Source organism: Athene cunicularia, assembly GCF_003259725.1.
Source record: "Athene cunicularia isolate RWA chromosome 15 unlocalized genomic scaffold, athCun1 chr15_part1, whole genome shotgun sequence".
In the NCBI taxonomy this organism is placed as follows: domain Eukaryota; kingdom Metazoa; phylum Chordata; class Aves; order Strigiformes; family Strigidae; genus Athene; species Athene cunicularia.
The window spans coordinates 1,959,949-1,983,748 of NW_020799121.1; the positions used below are offsets into that span (position 1 = coordinate 1,959,949).

General features: G+C 45.0%; 1 protein-coding gene across 1 annotated transcript; it reads left to right on the forward strand.

Annotated features, from left to right (window-relative positions):
• FBXO21 (F-box protein 21) lies at window positions 1-21,874 on the forward strand (the record flags this gene model as incomplete). Its single annotated transcript, XM_026859909.1, has 12 exons — window positions 1-116; window positions 2,583-2,718; window positions 4,525-4,619; window positions 6,693-6,814; window positions 8,421-8,567; window positions 9,415-9,548; window positions 9,795-9,931; window positions 10,738-10,914; window positions 11,700-11,832; window positions 14,666-14,856; window positions 15,824-15,981; window positions 18,894-21,874. Coding segments are annotated over 12 exons (1,725 nt in total), but the record flags the coding sequence as incomplete, so codon positions are not given.
• Between the last annotated feature and the right edge of the window lie 1,926 nt (window positions 21,875-23,800).

The window sequence follows — 23,800 nt, forward strand, 5'->3', positions numbered from 1 at the left end:
GGGGACGGTGCCCTCGGGCCGCTTGGCCTGGGAGCACCCGGGTGCTCCCGGGCTGGTGGAAATGCACCCCCGCCACCAGCCGATCCTTGTCTCTGTTCTGTTCCCGGCTCCAGGGGGTGCATGCTGAACCCCTCGTGGGTTGGACGAGCTTTCTGCTGTGTATGTAACGGGTGACATGGGGGTGTCCTTCCCGAGCAGGGGTCACAGACAGTTGCAAGGCTGCTTCCCCTCCTAAATCCTGTTGGGTGGGACCAGGCTGAGTCTGCTGCTTGGAGGAGATCTGTCTTTGCAGCCCCGTGCTCGGAGGCAATCAATCTTTGCAGCCCCCTGCACAACCAGACGCTTCGGTTACCTGCAGCCCCCAGACCCAGCCTGGGCTCTGGCAGTGGTACAGACATAGGGCCACATGCACACGGGAGTGGTCGACTGACCTCTGGCCCTGCTACTGCCTTCCAAAACAACTGCCAAGACTTGTCCTATTGCAGGACTAGTGCTTTACAGTAAAGAGAGGTGTTTATTGGTAGTGCTTTTGGGAGAGCTCTTTTCGCAGAAACCAAAATTGACTTTTGCTGCTTGTGAGTTTAGTTTCCCCCAAAGGCTGTCACGGGGAAGCTGATGAGGGCATAGCTGTTATAATCGTTGTTACAATCAGTGAAACTAACATTTTAGCTGGGAGTAAAACATGAGCATTCTACCACTTATTCTATGCTGATTTCAGCAGTCCTGCAAATGCCACTCCTTCATTGGGACTGCCAACCTATCTAGAATAGGGCATGCTCATCTGCTACCTGGTTTTGTCTGTGTTTTGGCACAGGAAAAGTAGCAATACTGCTTTCTGTAATTGCCAGTTGGCTTCTAAAATTTAGCATAGCTCAAATGAAAGGATTATTCTCTTTTCATGGGTGAAAAAGGCTACTGAACAATTACAGTTTCCCAATCCACCAAGCTCTGGCTTGGGATGGCTGGCCGGATACTTTCACCAATTCAGTGGCTCTAATGTCTGAGGCAAACCTGAAAGTTTAAAAATGGTTGAGATCCAACAGCTGAAATTGAATGTGGTAGGTGATTAGCACATGCTGCTGTCCTCTGTCTTTGATAATAGAACTTTTGGCAGGAGTTTGCACATTGACCTTGTCATCCTGGCTGGATGCCATTGTGGGTAATTGCACTTTATCTTTCAAAAATTTTCAACCCAAGAAATTATTTTTTCTCATCCTAAAATAAATGATTGTAATTGTTATTACGACATGGCTGCATTTCAGCGGTAGATGAATGGCTAGGGATCCATCAGGAGAGAGGTGGTTATGTAATGTGAAGTTACACGGTGAGCCTTTGACTTTACTGCAGTGTAGTTTTATTATTAACTGGTAGTAAAATACCTGTCTTCCATGTGCAGATGGACATAACTTTGCACTTTGGTCAGTTGGTAGTAATTTTTATACAGAAGTAGTGATTTAAATATTTGGCATTTTCTCTCTTTAAAAATATCTAGATATATAAAAGTGACTATATGTATATAACCTGAAAAGAACCTAAGGAATCTGTGTAGTTGAAGGAGAATGTTTTGTAAAAAACAGTAATAATTCACAGAATTTCAAAATGTGAAATAAATTCCTCTGTAAATTACAAGAGGCCTTTCTCTCTGTTTTCTTTCCCATGCTGTCCAAAATATTTCTGTCTGCACCACTGCTTCTTTGTGTTTCATACACAAATGATCTTGGTATCTTCAGAACAGTCATGGGTATTTCTGTGCCAGCCCGGATTTTACTGCACAGAGCTGAGTTGTGGCAGCACATGCCCACTTTACTAGAAAAGGTGCTGTTGCTAATAGCCCCGAAAATATTACGTGAAGTCAGGTTTTCAGATGAACCTTGAAACGCTTCTTTTTAAGCTGTGGAACGTTTTAGCTCTTGGACTTTTAGACTCGGTAAAGCAGGCACATCTTTCTTTTACAAGAAGGGCGTAGGGTTTTTTAAAAATATTTATTGTAATAAAAATGAACCGCAAAAGCATTTAGCTGTCACAGTTTGACTTCACAGTCCTCTATTTCCCTCCAGTAGATGTTTCCACCAGCAAGGGCAATAGAGGGAGCTCTGTTCTGTGCGTGCTTTACATTAGACCCACAAGGTAGTAGGAAGAACACAGGACAATGAATTCTCATTCTGTTAGATGACAAATTACCTTAAATGTGATACATCTGCAAAATGGAAAACTTTTTTTAATGATAAAACTCTACATCTCTTCTACTAATGTGAAACCTATGTGCATCTTGCAGTGCTCTAGAGGAAATCTCAAGTGTTCAGGATATAGAGATACTGAAATACCTGGAGTATGAACCTTTTTTCTGTTGGCAAGCTTCAGGAGAACTTACTTCTAAATAACCATTAATACACAGATGAAATCAGTTGAATTTATGCTTCGATGCTTGAGTCAGTCATTGCATTAGTTTATACATTTAAAGTTGTACTGTGTCTTGACAGTGTCTCAGCTCCTCAAGTCACAGTAAGCAACACTACAGTTTCGGAGGTTCTCAGTGATGTTGAAATACTAATGAACGTGTTCACTTATGTCTTGTCGTGTAGGTGGCCATCACTGCTGAAATACTACAGCCACACAGACAGTGTTAGCTGGCTTGAAGAATACAAAGCACGGCACAATGCTGGTCTAGAGGCCCAGAGAATTGTAGCTTCGTTCTCCAAAAGGTTCTTTTCGGAACATGTAAGTCATTTTCTCTTATGTATGTGCAACAGCCTAGCTACTTATTTAGTACTTTTTATTAGTTTGTCTTTCCTCTCTCTTCACATCTTTGCAACTGTGCAGTCAGAAACTTTGTATTTGCTCACTTTTGTGCTCGATTGCCAGCCAAAAGGGGAGAGACAGTTCAAAATCCAGAGGTATGTAGAGTCCAAAGCACGCTCTGCATATCACATTCAGCTGTTGCCACTGCAGCTTTAAAAGCTCTTTGCTCATTGCTGCGTGTTCAGACCTGGCTCTGGGAACTTCTGAAGGACCGATAGTTTGTTGACACATGCCAAGCTTATGAATTTATCTGACTGCAGACCTTGTGCAGGGATATGTTCTGTGAGTTGTCAGAAGTCATTTGAAAACAGGACCAAGGCGCAATAGGTTCACTGAATTGGAAAGTATATTATTTAAGTTCTTTACCCAACTGTGACACCAAGATACTTTTGCATTCGATGAGAAAAAGGTGAAAATGTAGTTTCTCAGAGAGACTTGAATGTGGAACAACAGTTAACTTCATTGTCTGTTTACTTAGTTGACAGCTGTGGGTTTTCACTATCTGTACAATGTGAGTCAACCTGAAATTCTGTCGAATAAGCATAAATGCTGCCTATAACACCAGCTGAATTAAAAAGTTCGCACAAGAGCCACTAAATGGCCACGCCTCTGGCTCCTTTGCAAAAATGTTGTGGTCCAGTAGAGAATTCCCATAAGATATAGGAGACCCGTGCTAAAATCCTCTTACCCGATTTTAAGCAAGGGTTGGCACCTCAGTTTTCTCCCCCGGAGAAAAAGGCTGTGGGGCCAGTAAGGTATTTGGAGATGCGAAACTCTTAGCTGTTGTTTTTGAACTGTTCCACACAGCAGGTAGACATTTGACCATGGAGAAGTCTGTGTCAGGGCATGAACTGTGGGCAGAAGCTCCTGGATTCCTACTCTTTTAATCATGCATGCAAAGACTACTGAGAGACCATTCAGCAATACCCAAAGGCCTAATAATTAGGACCATCTCCTGTGAGGCTAGAAACTGCAGCTAGATTCCCTGCTTAGAATTGAGGGGAAGAGGCTTTCAACCCAGTTCCGCTAGATCCTGCTGAGTGCCTGCTAAGATACAGTATAATGGGAATTGCTTTTTCCTTACTGTGTTAGCCCATGTCCTATACTGAAAAGCTTGAAAGCAAAAAGTTTTGTTTCAGCTCAATCCAAGCTTAAAAAAGAACTCCAAATTCTGGAAGAAAATAGCTGTTCTGAATATAGATGCATAAGTGATTGTTTAAAAAAAAATTCTGCTCTTATCAACAAGCTGATAACATTGGGTTAGTGCTTCTTGTTAATCAGATGAAGTTTTTAAGCATAAGTTTGAAGCTGAAATGAATGTTCTCACTCCTTCATTCCTTCCCCCAGGAGCAATCTGCTATGGTAGGGAGGATTTGTAGAGGTTCAGTCAACCACAGGCAAAAGTTAATTCCACCTTAAAATTCCTTCCAGCTCGGGCCCAGCCTGTGGAAGATCTGGTATGCTTGCACTGGTCACACACCCGCTGTAGGAGCCCCGAATGCTGTAGTAGTTAGCTCACATTGCTGTAGGGTGCTACTGGGGCTCTTGGTGGATCCCTGTAATAAATCCATGGAGTAGAGACTATGAGTATTTGATGAACTGGACATTTTTAATATCTTACATAATTTTTTAAAAATAGAACAAAATTGGTTTTGACACTATGAAATTATGTTCTTTTGGGAAGAAGCTGTTGTGCTCTGCATAATTCATTGTCTGGTTTGACAGGTCCCTTGTGATGGATTCAGTGACATCGAGACTCTCGGGTGCCCAAGTCATTTTTTTGAGGATGAGCTGATGTGTATCCTTAACATGGAAGGAAGGTAAGAAAAAGAAGGGTTGGAAATGGAAGGGATTTTTCCCCTTGCACTAGTTAAAGGAGAATGATACTGTGGAGAATGCCTGACCTCGGCTTCTGTCCTTTTGTCATAAGACAGCATCCCCAGGCTTAGCAAGGCATATTGCTGTGTGTTTAATTTCAGAATAAATTTGATATTTCCAGAAGAAACCGTGTAAGTTATTCTACAAGAAGGAGGTTCTCTGGCTTTGTGTTGCTGTTTGTTGCTTGTTTCCTTGCCAGTTCATGACATCTCTCAGGATATGTTCTATGTACCCTCTTCCCTGCAGTAGTTTTGGTTTAAAGAGATCCCATCCTCGTGTTCCTTTTTTATTTAAACCTGGATCAGTTTCTTGAACTGATTTGCAGGATGAGGCCACAGCACCAGAGGGAAGCAGGAATACTCAGTGAGGATTGTGCCACCATGAATGCCTGTATCATGAAACCACAGCTTTTTTATTATTATTATTTGTTGCTCTTCTTAACTGTAGTAGGTTGGTACAATTTTTGTCCTCAGATAAGCAACTGAGTTTAATTCAGTCACTGCAAAGCTTGCAGTTCTCTAAATTATTCAGACAGGTGAAATGCCAAGAAGGTAAATAAAACTTCTGGTTTGCATCTGCCTAGGTATTCTCATCACCATGGTTAACACTGGGCAAGATGAATAAGTTTCTGCTTTACTTGAAGGTTTTCCTGCTGGTAGCATATAAACCATGCTGATTTTGCTGTGGTAAAAAGCAGCGATAGATTGCTCTTAATGGAGTCTAATAGCCGTGATTAAAGGGACTGTTAGTAGAGCTTGAAAAAACATAACTGGAATGGCAATCATCTCATTTTTGCTTTTTCACATCCATTTTATTACCTTCTCTATTTGAATTGGGACTAAACATCTCTCATTTGACAACTGCTTAAAAAGCTTTTGAGCCTTTGCACTGGCCAAATGCCTCCCCATAAAGCAGAATTGATGCTAATTACACCCTGATTAAGCTGTAGTCATTGCCATTCAGGAGCATTAGGCTAAATCATTTCCCTGGAAGATATCCCAATAAATCAGTTGTCCCTATTGAGCATCCCAATTTATTGGAAGAGGATAAAGTGTTACAAGGTTTGATTGTTCTGTCCAGTCGGATGGAGAAGGCTGATTTCATCTGGAGGAGAGGAAATGTGAGCAGAGGGGTAGGGTTTTTTCCTGAAGAAAGAAACTGGACTTGTTTTAAGCACATGGCAAGGACAGAGCCTGGAAATCAGTGGAATTCTCCCTTTCAGTGTTTTTGGGGCCAGGGCTTTGTGCCACTCCCAACTATTTGATGTAAAGTCCTCAGTGAAGCACTGGGTGACCCATTGCTAAAGGCCAGGGCTTGCTTAGATGCCTGTGATTTGAATGCCTCTGAGTTAGCCTGTCATATTTCAGGTGACCTCTTCAAACCTTATCTGGACAGTAACCAGCTCTGTATTGCTTCTTCTGGGCATTCTGCCTTCGCTTGTTAATTTAGAAAGTGAAGGGGTGTTACTATAAAACCTGTAAGGTTTTGAGTTGTGTGATCTACAGACTAACTGTTGATCTGTTCCTCCCAGAGCAACAGAGATGTTTTTCCTCTGGGGATTTTTTTTTTCCTTCTGAATATTATTGGACCTACATTCATGTCCCTCATCAATTTCTTTTTAATGTTGAAAGGATAGTTTAAGATTGATTCTGGAGGGATCCAGTCAGACAGAGGGTAATGTTTTATGAATAAAATACAGCATTTTAATCAGATATTGCCAAGCTACTTTACTTAGGATCTATGTTGTTTCCCATGATACAGTATCTTCTCAAAATTATATATTGGTAATAGCATAAAAATCAGAGATGATAGGAGCAATGTTTTGCAAGTGTCTTATTGTGGTTTTTTGATGATGAATTTCTCCTTAACCCTTTCTGGTTGACTCTTTGGTGATAGTGGTGTCAGTCTTGTTTAGAAAAGCAGTAGTGTCAATTGTAAGCCTGTATTCCCTGAAGAATGTTCATCCTTAAAGTGCTGGTTTAGGGCAATACTACTTTTTGTGTTTAAATGTGCAGGAAAGGTCTCACCTGGAAGTACTATGCAAAGAAAATTCTATACTTCCTACGGCAACAGAATATATTAAAAAATCTGAAGGAGTATCTTCAACGCCCAACTGATCGGCAGTCATTTTTGGAGGGTAAGTCTTTGGCAGAAATCCTCTGTAGAGCACCTGATGACAGCTTTTCATCATTGTTGTTTTACCTGGAAAGAGCCTTCCTTGCTTATATTTCAACCAGCCCTTGGACAATGACTTAGAATTAAGTTTGAATTTTTGATGTACCCGAAATCCTCAAAATCTTGCAGTAGTTGTGTGGTGTTGCGTCAGAATGTCAGGATTACATTAGCTTCTGTCAGTGCTGTATGCTTGAATAATTGCCCATGGACAGATGAGCTGAAAAGCAGTGGAGAAAATGTTAAAACACTTGCATTTGAATCTTGAATAATGTCTTAAGGAAATCAGCAGTAGCTCAGCATCCTAATTAGCTGCTGTGGCCAAAGACTTAACTGTGGCCCATGGGCTGAATAGAGCCTAACAGACCAGCTGATCTGGTTTCAAGTCAGTTCCCTACTATCTCCTTTCTCAGAGCTTCTCAGATATGGACAAGGAGCAGGCTGCAGGGGGAATTGCTGTCACAGCTCATAGTCTGAGCATTGTGGTGTTCTCTCCAGAGCTGCCTGACTGCTGGGCTGTTGAAGCTGTGCAGTGTAGAGCTGGGGAATGGGTGCAAGTCCAGTCACATGGTGGGAAGGCATGTGCACCTGATAGGAAGAAAGAAAAGGCTTTTCTGCAATTTATGTTCTCAGTCTGGTGGATTGTTCTCTTCTTCAAGCTTCCTATGGAGAAGAGAGTCTTCTGAACAGATCAGAAGCTGCCAGTGTCTGTAGAAGAGTCCCTTACTCTTGGTATACACCTCAAAAATGTCATATGGAAGAGTCTTTAACACCAAAGCAGGTTCTTGTTAGTGTCAATAGACTCTGAAGAAGAGGCTGTGTTAGGGGAATAAGGGACGACATGACTTGGGGCCCTGCTGAAATCCTCGAATACAGGCCTGTCATGGACATGCTAACGAAGCAGTGTAGGAAGCTGGAAGAAGTATGATCCATGCAAAATTCATGCAGATGAATAGAGTTGATTCCAAAGGTTGAACAATACGGAGGCTTTGGAAAGTGCAATCATGACAGGATGGCAAGAAGAAGATTCTGAGAAAGGGCTATTTTTTTTTCTCCGCAGAAGTTTGACAGAAGAGACCAGGGCAAAAGGAAAATGAAAATCTGTTCAGTTATAGTGGTTTTCTGACATGGAGAGCAGGCGTGGAAGGGAAAAATGAATGTAGCAGAAGAGGGACTGATGAGCAAGAATGATAGCTGTGGAGGATATGGCAGAAAGAAATCAGGACTGAAGCAGAAGTGAAGTTGAGATTGTTTCAGGCTCTGAATAAAAACACCAAGTTGGGAGGATACCAGGAGAAATGGTGTGACCAGAGAGTTGGCTGGTTAAGCCTGGTCTAGCAGCATACCAAGATGGGGGAGAGGGGAGTACTGAATTTAATTGAAATTTATGGTGTCAGCTTATTCTTTGTTTTGCATTTGATGTGATAAATTCAATATATGAATGCAAATCTTAACAGAAAAGGTCTTGTGTTCTGCTGCTATTGCTTGCTGCATGCCTGGGATTTAGAACAGGTAAAACCAAGCAAAGAAAAAACTGAAGTCCTGTTTCTTATGTAGTTTGTTTTTTCCAGGTGCTGTTTTAATTGATCAATACTGTAACCCACTGTCAGACATCTGCTTAAAAGGTGTCCAGGCACAGGTGGATGATATCACAGATAAGGTGCGCAAAGTCCTGCGGACAAAAAATCCAAGGCACCCCAGCTTGGCTTCCAAGGCAGGTACTGTACAGAAACGTGTGCTTTACTGCACAGCATTTCTGCAAGCAGGCAGACAAGGTGAAACAGCTGTTGAATTACTGCAGCTTAAAGAGCTGTTGTTCTTTATCCCCTGCAAGTGTATTCTGACATTTGCTTAAACCATCATTCAGGAAACTGCCATTTGTTCAGGCACAGGGGCTCAATAGCTCGGGGTTGTCAGTCCATCTGATGCTGTCTAAGCACAAAGAATTGGGAGCGGAATTATTTTTAAAATTTTTTTCCCATTTGTCCCTGAAATCTTAAGTGGTCCTGATATTTGTAGCAGAGCTCTGGGACAGGGGACTGACCTCTTTTCCTCTGCAAGTCTCAAAGTCATCAGCAATAAAAAGATGCTTTAACATCTCCAGCGGTCAGGCAGCATCTTGCTCCTTGTTGTTTTGTAAGCACTGTCTAATGTTTACTATCTTTCAAAGAGAGAATGAGCGATCTGCCTGTATCTGTGTATCTGGAGTGGCTGAGCTGGGACTCCTGAGCAGTGAAAGCACACTGCTGTGCCTGGGCAGTGTGACACGTCCAGCTGCAGCTGAGCTGGCACAGGGTGGTGAGGATCCAGCCCTCTGGCCACAGAAGGAAGCGAGGCAGCAGTGCTCACAGCAAGCTGCAGGGCAGCCCCCTGAGCCAGGCCACACTGGGAGCAGAGTGCTAGGGCTGTGCACTGCCACCAACTCCTGCCAGTCTCTTGACTGTCTGAATTGGGAAGAGCCTCTTGTGTTCTCTGTCCATGTGAAGAATTTTGGTAGAAGGTTCACTGCATAAAGGTTAAGTACACTTGTTTTCTCAGTCTTTATTTCTTTGCATGTCTTTTTAGGAGAGGTCCTAGTTTCAGAAGTGGAGCTTCAGCGACAGGTACTTGATGCTATGAATTGTGTCCTATATGAGCAGTTAAAATACAAAGGAAACGAGCTGGATTACTATAACTCCCTGAACTCGTACATTCACCAGGTATGTATATGTTAGGCAAAAACTAAGGTGCAAGTCTTGAGAATTTCTGTTTGTGGTGGTTATTTGTCCAAATGGAGTCAGACAAACAATTCTCTCTGAAGGACAATTTGCTGTAAAGTTAATATGATATCATCTTTTAGTGTGTATTCTGTGAAGCTGGTGTATTTTCATTTGTGAAATCAAACCTTTGGCCATTTGTGTTTTTCTTAATATCCCACATGTTTTTATCACACTTTTATCTCCCAGGTTTTGATCCGCAGGACAGGAATTCCCATCAGTTTGTCTGTGCTTTATTTAACAATTGCCAGGCAGCTGGGAGTCAGACTTGAACCAGTCAACTTCCCTAGCCATTTTCTACTGCGATGGTGTCAAGGAAAAGAAGGGTAAGTGGCCTACTGAAGTTGTGTCCACAGTAATAAAAGCCAGAAAGCGTTTACAGCTCCAGATCTATAGCAGAATGTTTAGTTATTTTCCATTTGTAATTAGAACCTATATGGAGGAAAAGATCCAACCTCTAAAAAAGTTTTCCCAGAACTCAGCTCTGCTGCTGATGAATGGTAACAGATTTCTTGACTGTGAAATAATACTAACCATGAGGTAATGTTTTTCTTAAGAAAATTACGAAAAACTGAAAAGAAGAAAAAAGGTGTTGATTTCACTTAACCTTGCATACAGAAGAGTTGGTGGAGGCCACGGCTCTTGTTCTGTGCACTCATTTAGTTCTCTGAGTCAGGGCAAAGTAGATCTTTGACCAGATCACAATCAATTCACAGAAATCTGTTTTGTGAATGACACCAGCAGTCCAATTCAGAGCGATAGTTTTGTCTATACCCCTTCTGGCACTTGCCTTCAGATGCCATATGCATGGGTTCTGTTACACTTTCCAGTGCAAGTCCATAATATAATCTAGCAATAGATACAGCAAACTGGAACATACCTGAAAGAAAGAACTGGCATGATGGAATGAAAACTCCCCTTAGTTTCTCTGTCTTTTCCCATATGTTTTTGTCTGAACAAGCAGCTAGGAGGTGAGAGAAGGCACCAGGTAATCTCTTTTTAAGAGGGAGCTGAGGTACAAGTGACACTTGTTATACAAACAAGCTTGAAAATGGTGAGAGAAGAAGAATATGTAATCCTGCTTTTCCATGAGTCCCATCATCACAGTTTAGTTTCCTTGTTATTTCATTAGAAGCACAGATATTTTTGACTACACCTACATTGACGCCTTTGGGAAGGGGAAGCAGCTGACCGTGAAGGAGTGTGAGTACCTTATTGGCCACCACGTGACAGAGGAGTTCTATGGAGTGGTGACTTCAAAAGAGGTCTTGCAGCGTATGGTGGGAAATCTCTTAAACCTTGGCAAGCGGTGAGTTGAGGATCATCTGACATAAGACATGTGGAATAATGGCCCAGAGTATACTCTCTGCCTATCTGATACTGCTACCTCACAGTATTGAGTGAGTGCTTTAGAAAGGTGTCAGTCACCCCAGGGAATCGTGAAAACTCTGTATGTTATGTTGCACTGTCTAGTTGCTTTTAATCACCTGCAGTGGTATTGTGTGGAAACAAGGATATTTAGCAAAACTAGTTCCCCTCAAGAAAACGGACAGATCGTTTTTTTCCTTTGTGAAAAGCTGATAGGGACTGTCCACTGTTCCCTTAAGAGCAGAGACCTTTGTTAAGATCTGGTAAGCACAACCCCCATGCTCTAATGAGCAGTTTCAAAGGTACTGTTGGTTTGTGGAAGATCTGGTTTTATTTTCAAATGCCCCTGATAATCACTTTCCCAAGTAGCCAGACAGAGAAATCACAAAGTGAGAGGATTGCTTTGGGTGTAATTAAGCTAGGGGAACAAAAGCAGATTTCAGAAAGAAATGACTTGAAGAGTGAATTCTCTAGGTAGGATTATTTGACTGTGTGGAATACCAGTGAAGTGGGAGGGTAGAGTCCAGCCATCAGTTGTGTAGCGTTTTTCCTTCTGAGCAGGCTGTTGGATGTGATGAGTAACAGTCAGTGCCAGAGTCACTCTTACTGAATGAGCATGCCTGTACCTGTAGCATCATTTTCAGTGACTCTCCCTGTACATCGGAGTACTGGGGATACAGGGGTTGAAGAGCTAGCCTTACAATTGAGTTTCTTTTTTGCTGGCAGAGAAAGCACTGATCAGTCTTACCAACTCTTGAGAGACTCGTTGGATCTATACCTGGCCATGTATCCGGACAATGTGCAGCATCTAATGCTCCAGGCTAGGTTATACTTCCACCTGGGAATCTGGCCAGAAAAGGTACCTCGCCACTCGGTCATATGTATTCTGATAGGCTAAACACTATTAACACTAGTCGATTGATTTTTGGACTATGTCAGCTTGCATTACAGTCTGCCACAAGTTGTTTCTGTAATAAATGCAATTGAACAAGTTATCACATTTCAGAGAATCAATTTCTACTATATGAAGCAGGGAAAAGAGGAGGATTCTTGCTTGTCCTAGGGGACACTTGTGAGCAGCCTTGAGTCTGAGTCATAATTTATGATTTACTGCCCAGGTCTGACAGCTTGCAGCCAATAGTGTGGACTTCTAGCTTTAAGCTATAAGAGCTTTCTATTTGGTTTATGTCTAGATAGTGGTAGTGGTGGTAAAACTCTTGGTGGACTCATCTAAAAGGAATAATTAACTTATCAGAAAACTTGTAGGAAGTTATGTTTTATAAATACAACCATAGCTGTTCTCTGAAACCTTAGCCACACAATCAGTGGCTCTTGTGAAAAAGCAGCTTAATATTCCTGCCCTTGTGGGATTCTTTTTCAATACAGAATGACAGAATCATCTCAGTTGGAAAAGCCCTTGAAGCTTGTCCAGTCCAAGCATTAACCTCACACTGACCATTCCCAACTCCCCCAGATCCCTCAGCGCTGGGTCAACCCGACTCTTCAACCCCTCCAGGGATGGGAACTCTCCCCACTGCCCTGGACAGCCCATTCCAACACCCAACAACCCCTTCTGGAAAAAAAATACTTCCTAATATCTTGTCTAAACCTTCCTTGGCATGTAGCAACTTGAGTCCTGCTATCTTGTGAATGTAGGAAAGATGGTGCCAAGATTTACAAGTGTTTTGATCATCCGTGTCTTTCGCTGAATCAGGGGAAGGCACAGGGAAGAAGGATGTAACTCAAAAAAGTATTTCTTTAGTGTGTCACTACAGCAAAGAAGTGTTCCCTAGTCAAAATTTGCTGTGCTATAGTGAAGCTCACACACTTGGGCAGTGCCTGTGCTGTTTCCAAATGTGAGGGAGCAGAAGTATTGGCTGGACAGCTGAGCTGTCAAAAACAAAGCTCTCCCCACCAAATCAACTGAAGCATAGGACTGCTGGAGAAGCCGCCTTCCTTTTGAAGAACAAACTGTGCTAAGCTTGCTGCACCTTTCTTACGGCAGCATGTTCTAGGATCACCACAGAAAATACAGCACAGACTAAGAAATTGTGTATGGGGGGGGTACTCGCTGAGGTGCAGTGGCAACTGTACATAAATAGGGGACAGCCAAGTGAAACACTTAAAGATCTTCCTTTCCCTTTCTAGCACCCAGTGATGTATTTGTAAAGCACCAAGGCTTTACGTACTTGCATTTTGCTGCCCCTCGGAACAAGTAATGCAAACCCATGACTGAGTTTTACATGTAGTTTCTCTGCACTGCGTTGCCAGAGGCAATGAAAATGTGCAAATCCTGTCTCTTCAGTGTTGCATCCTCATATGCATCCAGTCATTCCAGGCTGTCGGGTAGGATTGTAGCTAGCCAGAGAGAATGCACTGTGTCTGACAGAACAGAAGATCCCAGATTTAATAGAGGTCTGCCAGATTTGTGGAAAGTGGTACAAAATCTTAAAAGTCAAGCAGAGCTACACAGAATGTTGTCCTAAATGTCTGCAAATAACAGTAAATGAAATTGCCAGGAATCTCTGGCAGCTCTGGTCGCTGTGCTAGGCCTTCCCCTTTATGTAGGATTTTTCAGGATTTTCATGTCTTTGAGATGCCAGCCAGAGAATTGAGGTGGCCAGGAAGCCTGAGCTGTGTTGTTTCTTCTCATACTTGATTACTCACCTGTTATTTTCTTGAATTCACTTTCTTTACCTCTTGACAGATGTTCTTGCTCAGTAGCCTGAGATTTCTGTTCCTCTTCTGCTGCTGCTTGGAACTTAGAGTGACCAAAACTTTCAGTGTGTGATTAAGGAGACAGTCCTTTTGTCAGGTGCTAAAGTGTGTGAGATTTTCGAACTATGGCAGCACTTGAGTTGTTTGATACTGGGATGGATGTCTGTCTTTTCCCCAACCTGTTTAGACAACAGTTTTGGTAAGAGCAAGAAGGGGGGGGATGGGGAGGGGGAAGAGTAAAACTTCCATTGCCTGCAAACTTGGCAGAAGATGCTCTGATAGTGTGCCAGAGCGTGTTGGGTGTTGGTAGGCTGGTATTCTGGATATACAGGGTTTGCTGCTTTGAGAGCACATGTAAAGTTAGTGTTCTTTAGTCATCCTGAGACAAGCAGGTTCTCCGTCTCTTTGTTCACTATTACATGATATAGCATCATAGAGGTGATTTGCATTTCCTTCTGTGCTGCCCTATTTTTCCTCTGCCAGGCTCCCACAGACATGCTGAGAAACTCTTAAACTAAAATGTTTGTTCTCAAGTACAGCAGAAGTCATCTGGAATCACTTCACAGCAGCAGTTTGGGAGACTAGTAACAGTATTCTCTTAAAATTTCAGAAACCTTGAAACTGTCTCATCAATTGCCTGTGGTCACAAAATGGGATGTGATTAGCTTGTGTGACTTAGTTTTAAGGAGTTACTGTGCTCAATAGTGCCCTTCCTTGGAAGTAGGGCACTTTACAAATGGAGAAGGAGAGGGCTGTTTGCCATTTCTGCAGGTTAAGCAAATGTGAAGAACCCATGGGAGTGTGTAGCTAGAGCAAAGGTTCTCAGTCCTTTGTGGAAAACTCATGTGGCGGACCCCTAGGCCTGGGCACTTAGACCCTGTGAGCCTGAGGAAAGATAGCTGTATATATTTTTCAAGTGGTTGACTGCTGTAGAGACTTGTTCTGAATCTGTCTCTTTGTTTTGGTTGCTGAAGGTTCTGGACATCTTGCAGCATATTCAGGCTTTGGACCCATCCCAGCACGGGGCCGTTGGGTACTTAGTTCAACATACCCTAGAGCATATTGAGCGCCGGAAGGAGGAGGTGGGACCTGAGGTGAAGCACCGTTCAGATGAGAAGCACAAAGAGGTCTGCTTTTCGATCGGGCTGATTATGAAACACAAGAGGTGAGCTCTTCAAAACCTTCCCCCTATTAGCAGGCTGTACTGCAACAACGAGTGCAGAAGTGTTTGTTCTGACAGTAATGAGATGTGGTTTTATCTGCCAAGGAGGAACCTGGAATGGAAAATGCCAGGCACATGCATCTATGCCATGTACCTCATAGAAAAATGGGAGCAGCTCTGTCTGTCCTTTGAGAGAGCAAATGTATTCACTGCTGTTTGCTTGCAGAGAGACATTTGTGAAGTGACTTGTCTGAGTTATCATAGATCACACAGCTAAAATTTCCGCAGCGTAGAGCTCCTGAAGAAACATCAGTAATCAGTTAATGAGGGACTGTGTAACAGAATTGACTTCAAAAGATTCCTAAGACAGCTTATGAATCTTTCCCTGTGCTATTATTACCCCTTCTTCCTGCACTGCGCAGAGGCTTTGTGTACTCCTCTGCCAGAATGACATGCCAGCTCTGTGTTCTTCAGCCACTCCTCAACTCAACGAGACATCTGGAGCATATTTTAAGGGCGTCAGCAGTGACAGTTCTAATACCTCACAATTAATCACATAAATAATCTGAAAATAATGATGGCACTGTTTCTGGGAGTTCAACATCAGGGTTACCACATCTGTGTGATGGCCACAGAAATAATAGCACAACACAGTAGAATGTTTTTTTCTATTTCTTGTTTCCTGTTCTCCCAGTTGCTGACATCCAGTCTCTTTCCCATTTTCATTTCTTACTCAAATTCGGTTTTCCTTTGTCCTCAGCTGTTTGTTCCTGTCTATTTATCCACTCACTCCTAGTCATTTTCCCTCACCTCAAAATAGACACACATCTTTTTGAATTGATTTTTTTTTTTTCCCTTCTCCTCCTTGTGCCATACAGGAGGCTCCTATCCTGTTTGTGCTATATTAGTCAAGGAAAAAGAGCTGGTTCTGGAGTTTTCACAGTCTTTGGTGTGCATTTTTTTTAATTAGATATGGCTATAACTGCGTGATTTATGGCTGGGATCCTGCCTGTATGATGGGACATGAATGGATCCGGAATATGAACGTCCACAGCCTTCCACATGGCCCCCACCAGCCTTTCTACAATGTGCTAGTGGAAGATGGCTCTTGCAGATATGCTGCTCAAGGTGAGCAGGAGTCTCCTGTGTTTACTATCTGTTTAGAAGTACATTAGGAGAATGATTAACTCTTTTAAGTATGAAACATAAACTGTTAGTTAAGGTTGAAGTAGGAAGGAAAATGATCTTAAAATTATGGCCTGCTTTGTTTGCTCTCTATGAAATCAGTACTGCTAGGAATGAACATTAAGGAGCACTCTGGTGTAATCTCTTGCCCAAGAAATGTGTTCTGGATGCGATTGGGTTTACAGTGTAAACCATGATTGCTGCTTTTGAAAGAAGTAATTAAACTTTTGCTGAAGTCTGAGGTTCTGTCAGCAGCTCTTCTCTTTGAAATTGTAACTGTGCTTTGAGCAGGACCTTGAAATGGGATCTAGTGAGGCAGCACGCAGGCTTTGCTTGTCAGGGCATGGTTCTGAGCTGTCAGGCAAGAGACTGTATGTGCCAGCATCCCAGAGAACACAGGTAGTGTGGCTTTTGGTGCCACCTCTAATAAGAATGGGACATAGATGAATGTCTCTTTACCAGTGTGAAGAGGTGTAGAAATCTCTTGTCACCCATTCTTTATACAACATAAGAAAGGGAATTCTTGTCTGATGGTCAGAATATGAGGGTAGGATACAGGTAGAAGTGTCCAACTGAGATTCAAAAGGAAAAATACATCTGTAACTGTACACTGTAAATAGTGTTTCTTTGCCTCATGTTTGTCCTCTCTGTGATACAGAGGCATCCCATCCAGCTGACAGGGCAGCTGCGCAGCCTGATTGTATTCTGCTAAGAGATGTGGAAGCTGCTGGAGGGGAAATGCTGAACAAAATGCAGTTCAGCTCTTTCCCAGGGGGTGCTCCCTAGCATGTGCTGGCTCAGTATATATGAGCAAGATGTGGTTTTACAGGAGGAGACACTCCTGCCTTTGTAGGCTTAAAGTGCAAGTTTTTCTCACTGTCCTGAGAGTTCCTTTATATTCAGTAGTCCTTTTTGGATGAAGTGGGGGCTGAGAATATTGTAGCTCAGCCTTATGGCTCATATTAGGCCCTACTTGGCCTCTTAGAGAGTCTTAAAAACGAAAAATTGTTGTGTGCCGTGGGTTGATATTAAAATATGCATCTCAGTGAAAACTAATCAGGTAATTGTCCACAATGCTTCTGGGGCTGAGTCATCTCACATATTTTGTCTAATAAACAAGCATAATGCTGCCTGGTTCCAGAGCACAGAGTATTTTAGCCAAGCTGTAGGTTGAACTGTGGCATCTGAGTGTTTTGACATTGCTAGGGAAAATAGAAGGGTTTGTCCTCGCTTGCTGAAATTTTGCTGCCTGACTGTTGAGTATCCCCTCTAAAATACATCCTTAGATCATTTGGGAGGGGACTGTTTCATAACTTGCTGACCTGACCTTGGGTAGGGGATGGTAGTTTTCTACTGAAAGAATCTTAAACTAATCTGCCTGCAGTTTTATCTCACTAGCTCAGAAATAACACCAAGCTTATATAGGTAGTTGTACCTCAGTTTGAATCCTTCCTGTCAGTTCATAGGTTGAGCTGTAGCTCATTCCAAAACACCTGTTTCACAGTCAGTTTGGTATCTACCTGTCCGCTCTTGTCTCTCTTGTTTACTTTGTGGCAGCACAGGCCAGATATCCGTGGTTCAAAAACTTCTAGTCAGCATGTTCCTCAGGCTCCCCACCTAGTGCCAAACTTGCTTGTCTCAGTCTCTTCCCCCCTGCCAGCTTTTGTTTCGTCCCTATGTTCTTCCCTGTGTACGCAGCTCCCTGCTCAGCCATGCTTCTGCAGAGCACGCTGGAGTGTGAATTGTTTTCCGCAGTGATGCGGTATATGAGAAAGGTACTTTGCAAGCCTGTAGGACTGCGCTAGCCCACTGAGGTGTAGAAAGCTCTTCTGCTTTCAGCTGCACACACACACATACAGCAGCTTCGAAGAGCCTGTATGGATTAATATGACCGGATGCGCTGTCTGTAGTGAATGGAATAGTTTTGGAGACAGATTAATTATTCCTGAATGATGTTCTCTGCATCCCATCTTCTTCTTGCCCTGCCTTGCAGATAAGTCAGACTTTGGGACTTAGGCAGCTTTTGTTTCTACCTGTGTATCTGGCAGTGTGCTTGAAAAAATGAGATCATCTGGGGACTGCTGCAGGGCACCTGCGCATGTGATTTACCTCTGGGCTGCCTCCCAGTCACGCTGCTTTATAAAAACACTGCAGGAGCAACACAACGGCACCCTCAGCGTGGGTCACCTTTGCATTTTAATGCCAGCACTTCTGTGGTGTTTAGCTGTTGTGCTTAATCAGATTATTTTTTAGTACAAAGGAGGAAATGGGATGCTCTGGGAGGGAATGAATGTGCTCTTCTTGGGGACTTTCTCTTAACTTTGTGAAGTTTGGATGTAGAAAAGTTAATTTAGCTGAGAGACATGCTTGAAAAACAGGCTGGTGACTTGACACGGTTGAAACACAGGTGGGTGACTTAGGGCAAGAAAGCTCCTCTACCAGGACAGCCTTGTGCTGTCAGCTTCACCTTGGAGCATTTGAGAAGGATCTCCTAGAAACTTGAGAGCTCAGTGGAGCAGCTTCTCCCTGCTCTTAAAACCAACATCGTGACCAGCCAGGTGGGGGCAGGTCAGCATCCTGCTGCCCAGACCTAATGCCAGACAATGTGGTCTCGGGCATAAAATAGTTCTCAAGCCACTAGTAAATGGGGTCAGCATCACTTAGGAGATGAGGCTCTGTGAGCAATCCTGCTGCCATACTGTGTGTATGTTTTCTTGGATTAGGGTTTTTTTCTTTAAAGCATCAGGAGGTGGTGTTTTTGGAGACAGAAACAAGAGTTAAGGCAGGTGCAGGATTTACTGCCTTCTAGCAGGCCATTTCATGTGGTGATAACTGATTCTTTCCTCTCCCAACAGAGAACCTGGAATATAACTCTGAGCCTCGAGAGATCCCTCACCCTGACATTGGCCGCTATTTTTCAGAGTTTACCGGCATTCACTACCTAGCAAATACCGAGCTAGAAATTCGGTACCCGGAGGATTTGGAGCTCACACGTGCCACAGTTCAGAAGATCTACAGTTCAGGCAAGGAGTGAGTGCAAAAGGCATCATGAGCACAGAAGCAGCTGGAGTGTAGCTTTACCCTCTTCGCAAAACTTGCGTGGAAGGCAAGTTTGGTGACAATCCTTTGGCTTAATGCATTGAAAACTGCATTGAACTTTGTAACTGGTGCTATAGCATCTTTCCGTTGCCTGCCTGCCCATTCTGGCCCAAAGGCACAGGGACACATTGGTAGTTGAGGTCAGGTGTAAGGATCTTGCAGGGACAGTTGTGCGAGGAAGTACGTTGACCTTTGGAAGGATTTGTGCATATACTACACATTCTGTGATTGTCTTGCCTAGAAGGTTGACGCAGTGAGATCCCTGATGTGGAGTATGGACAAACCCCCTCTTCCAGAGAAGGAAGTTGCTTGTCCTTGCAGTGTTGTGGGGTTTTTGTTTGGTTGTATTCCATTTTTTTTTTAAATGTATCTCTCATGCAGGTGATAGTTTTTAAAGTCTCTTACGTTTCACTGTTGTCTTCTCTGGTCTGAATTTTTGGTCAGATTTTGCTTCATCTCTGTAGCCTGATTGTTTGAAGAGCTACTGTTGTGGTTCTGAATATCCTTATGAGCCCGGGAGAGAGCGCCAGCAACAAAACCAGCAGCAGCTAGGCTTGTGGGGGTGGCAAGCACAGCGGTAACACTGAGGTCCAGTTGGCCACCTTGCTGCTGATACAAACTCTCCTAATGCAGAAGATGAGCTTCCAGCCCTTTTCCATGTGTGCTGAACACACAGTCCATGCTCTTACCTTGTTTTTTGATCTGTTCATCATGTATGTCCAAGGCAGGATCTGCAGCACAGCTGTGAGTGCTCCCAAGATGATTTTGACCCTCGTGGCACTGTTTAATGGAAGCCTTGAGGTCAGCGTCAGGATGACTTGGATGTGTGGTGACCTTCCACTTGCTGCTGTCTCCAGTCTGTAGGTATTTATGCAATACAGTGGGATTGTGACTGGAAACTGGCCAGCCTTGGAGTCAGCCAAACCCTGTATGGAAGAGAGATGTTAATTCCTGCAGCTTGAGACCTTCCTTTTTGCTGAAAGAGAACAGATTTTGGGGGAGTGCGTACTCTGCTGCCCAGAAGGGAAGAGCTTTAGCAGCTCAAGGCACATGAATTTTCACATGATTTAAAGGCCCAGACAGAACCACTCCAGAAAAGGTTTTTCTCTGTGTTCAGGTACTGCAGGGTGCAGAGCGACACAGTGTTTGTGCATACACAGAGCCTGTGTATCTTTGTGGTTTCTGAAGCAATGTCTGTAGACGAGCTGCAGCTAGTGTCTCCTGTCATGTCCAGTTGCAATACAGTAGTTCTGCTGGAGATGACAATTAGGTGCTGTGCCCTGTAGAGTTAGGTGGATGCTCTTAGTTTATTACAGCCCTTCAAGTATCGCCATGTGAAATCACACAGCCCTCCTCTTAAAAGAATGCTTGAACTGCATGCCATCCTGTTGAAATATAGAGTGCTGATTAAATATGAGAAATAAATACTGAAAGCCCAGCACTTTTGCCAGCGGAGTGGTGGTGGTGGTCTGCAGGAATCTTGGTGCTTTAGGAAGAAGAGCCCTGTGTGGTTAGTGCTGAGGAATGGGGAAGGTGCTGTATAAAGTCTTTAAAAGAAGTCTGTACTGAAATAACTTGGAGGGAGGGATGGAGGAAGGGACTGAGGAATTTCTATGAAAGTAGAATGGATCCAACTGAAAGCAGGGTAGGGAATCACTAGGCAAAATCTTAGAATCCATCTCTTGTTTCTGACTGTTGAAGTAGACTCCAACCCTTTTTGAGGGTTGAAAGCAAATCCCGAAAGATTCCCAGCAGGGATGCAAGGCTGGGAAGGGTGATGCTGGTGGCTGAGGCATGCAGGAGCAGGGCGTGGGCTCCCTGTTCCAGCCTCAGCTCAGCGACGGCGCCGCTGCCAGTGAAGCCCCCGGGTCTCTGGGTTTCATGCTCCCCTCTGCCAAACGGGCAGGCTCTTGACACCTTGCCCCTCTCAAGTGATCAGGACAATTGCCACATACTGAGCTCGTAGGAGTCCTCAGCAAGAGGTGCTGCCTGGACGCCAGGTAGAATCATGCCATAAACAGGCCGCAGGAGTCAACAGAAAGCTGCCCAGTGTTCCTCTGAAAACTGGTGGCTGGACAATGCACATCTAACTCACAGAGAACGTGCTCTGTACTTTAAGATGGGGCTCCCAGAGTAGCCGGGCCGGGCCCATTATACCCATCTTTCTGGGGTCACCCTGTGTTTATAGTGTGGACAGAGGAAGCATGGGAGCTGCTCCTCTGATGGTTCGTGCACGTCCCCCACCCACAGACTCTCAACCATTTCCGTTTCTGCGTGGGGTGCAAAAGGGGAACGTTCCTGTGCAACAGGGGATGGACATACTGCAAGTGACTTCTGTACACAAGCAGCCCAGCCAGTCCTGTGACTAAAACCTCTCATCTCTTCGGCAAACGCTTTGTGGAGGAGGTGTCCCCTCAGACAGGTGCCCGCCTGCTTTGCTGTGCCCACCACGTCACTGCACGGTTCCCTGGGAGTCGCTGTCGCCCAAACCAGAGAGACCAGAGGCATTTCAGTAGGCGCTGCACAACGTCAGCACAGGGTCCGAGTCTGGCTTGGGGTTTTCAGACAAAACGAAGGGAAATGGCATGTGGAGGTTTTGTTCCTGGTTTTGTTCCCACTTAGACATGCCAGCCGCCTCGACCCGCGTTCCTGCTGCTGCCTGTGGGGTAGGCTGCGTCACACACCGGGTTGAGTCCTGAGTCTTGGTGAGGAGGAATTCCCACGTAAGTATCATCCAGTGTGGCCAGGGGAGACTGAAAAAACGCCCAAGGAAATCTCTCTCTCTACCCATGCTTGAGCAACCTCTTGAAATGCACATCAGTTCCCACAGGCTGAGCCTCTGAGGTGCAGCACGGCTGGAAAGTGGCTCTTTGGGCTGGCAGAGGGCACACGGGAGGGGTTGGCCTACGCATCAGGCAGCCCCTCTGTCCCCTCCTCTCCTGGCAGCACAAGTGTCTACAGTCACCATTTCCCCAGGAAGACAGCCGCAGATCCAGAAAGTTCCCCGTGTGAGTAATGTCTGGGTCCACGTGAATGTGTGCATGTTAAAGATGACACATGTGCGTGTACATCACAATTTGTCCTGTCGTGGCTGTGCAGAGCTCACCCAGGAGAAGGGATGTTTTGTTTTCCAGGGAAGATGGGATTTCTCCCCTTCTCTTGCCTGACTGCGCTCACCCACCATCCCACGGAGCAGAACGACTGTCCAGGTTGGCGTGGTGCAGTACCCAGTCCTCTGGGCCAGAGCCCTCCAGCTAATGCCATCTCTTCCCTTTTCTGTCCGTCATGGATCCTGGGTGCTGCCATGTTAAAACGGCTTTCTGGGGATGCAGAAAAAAATGTAGAGAGGGTGAAAGAGCAGGCTGGGAGAGGGCAGGAAGTGAGGAGTGCTGGCTGGTTGGATCATCATCGCGGAACAGCAGAGAGCTGAGCAGCAGCGGGGGGTGGTTCCGAGCAGTGCCGCTGGCCGTGGCGCTCAGGGGTGCGTTGTGCAGGTTCCCAGACATCCCCTCACAGGGGTGAGGGCGGTGGGCAGCAGCTGCCCATGGGAGGCTTGTCCTCCGTTACGGGTCTGTGTCTGGATCTGTGGGTGCGTGTGAGAGTCTGAAGAGCTGCTCAGGTCCTTCCCCAGTGACGGGTGTTCGCTGGGACCGCTGAGGATGCGGCATTCTCGTGGGACACCCACCCCCTCTGCATCCATCCTGACACCCAGGGCCGGCGGGCACAGGCTGCAGCGTGCATCCTTCCTGATGGACCGTGGCAGTTTGTCACCAACCTGTCCAGGAAAAACGGAGGCCCTGAGACCCTACGCACCAGCCAGCCCTGCCTCTGGCTGCCACCTCTGGGGCTGTGCTGCTGCACACAGGAGGGCAATGGGAGGGAAGGGCTCTGTGGGACTGGAGGAGGGCTCTTGGGGGTCTTCTGCTCCCTTCCAGGCCACCTTCAAGTTCAGAGCAGGTTGCTCAGGGCTTCATCGGAGCAGCTCCCAGGGCTGTCGCAGCTCTGTGGGCCCGACCTGCCTCCCTGGTGGCTCTTCCTCCCCCACAAGGACCCCGGGAGTGGCTGTGGGGGCAAGGGCAGAGGTGCATGTGTTGCCTCTCTCTCCTTCCCTTCTCCTTTTGGTGGGAAACACCTGGGCTGGACAAAAAGGCACATTAGATGAAAAATTGCCAGCCCCCCACCCTGAAGGGTGAGGGCCCCTGAGCCCCCAGGGTTACCCTGACACAGCTGCGGTTGCAGGATGGAGACAACTCTTTTTTTTCTTCTTTTTTTTTAAAAAAAAAAAAAAAAAGCTGACAGGTGTTTCATTGGATCTGGAACAACTGGAGGCTGGAAACGATTTAGTTCCTTTCCTGTTTATATTTGGCTTTAAAAAAATAAATCTCACTGACTTGCTACCTCCTGCCCCCGCGTGCTGTGCTGAGCTGCCGCTCTTTCCCCAAACCGCTGCCTTGTCTCTGGGAGGGGGTTTGCTCATCCCCAGGCTCATGTCTCTCCCAAGGCTGGAGCCGAGTCTGGCACCAAGAGCGATGGTGACAGAAACGCCCACCTCTGCACCGGGCCCTGCCAAACCTGCCTGTCCGCTGCTGCCTGCCGCTGCCTGCACCGCCTGGGGTCACAGCCAGTGCCTCTGGCCCGAGGGAGGGCTGGGTTTCTCTCTTTT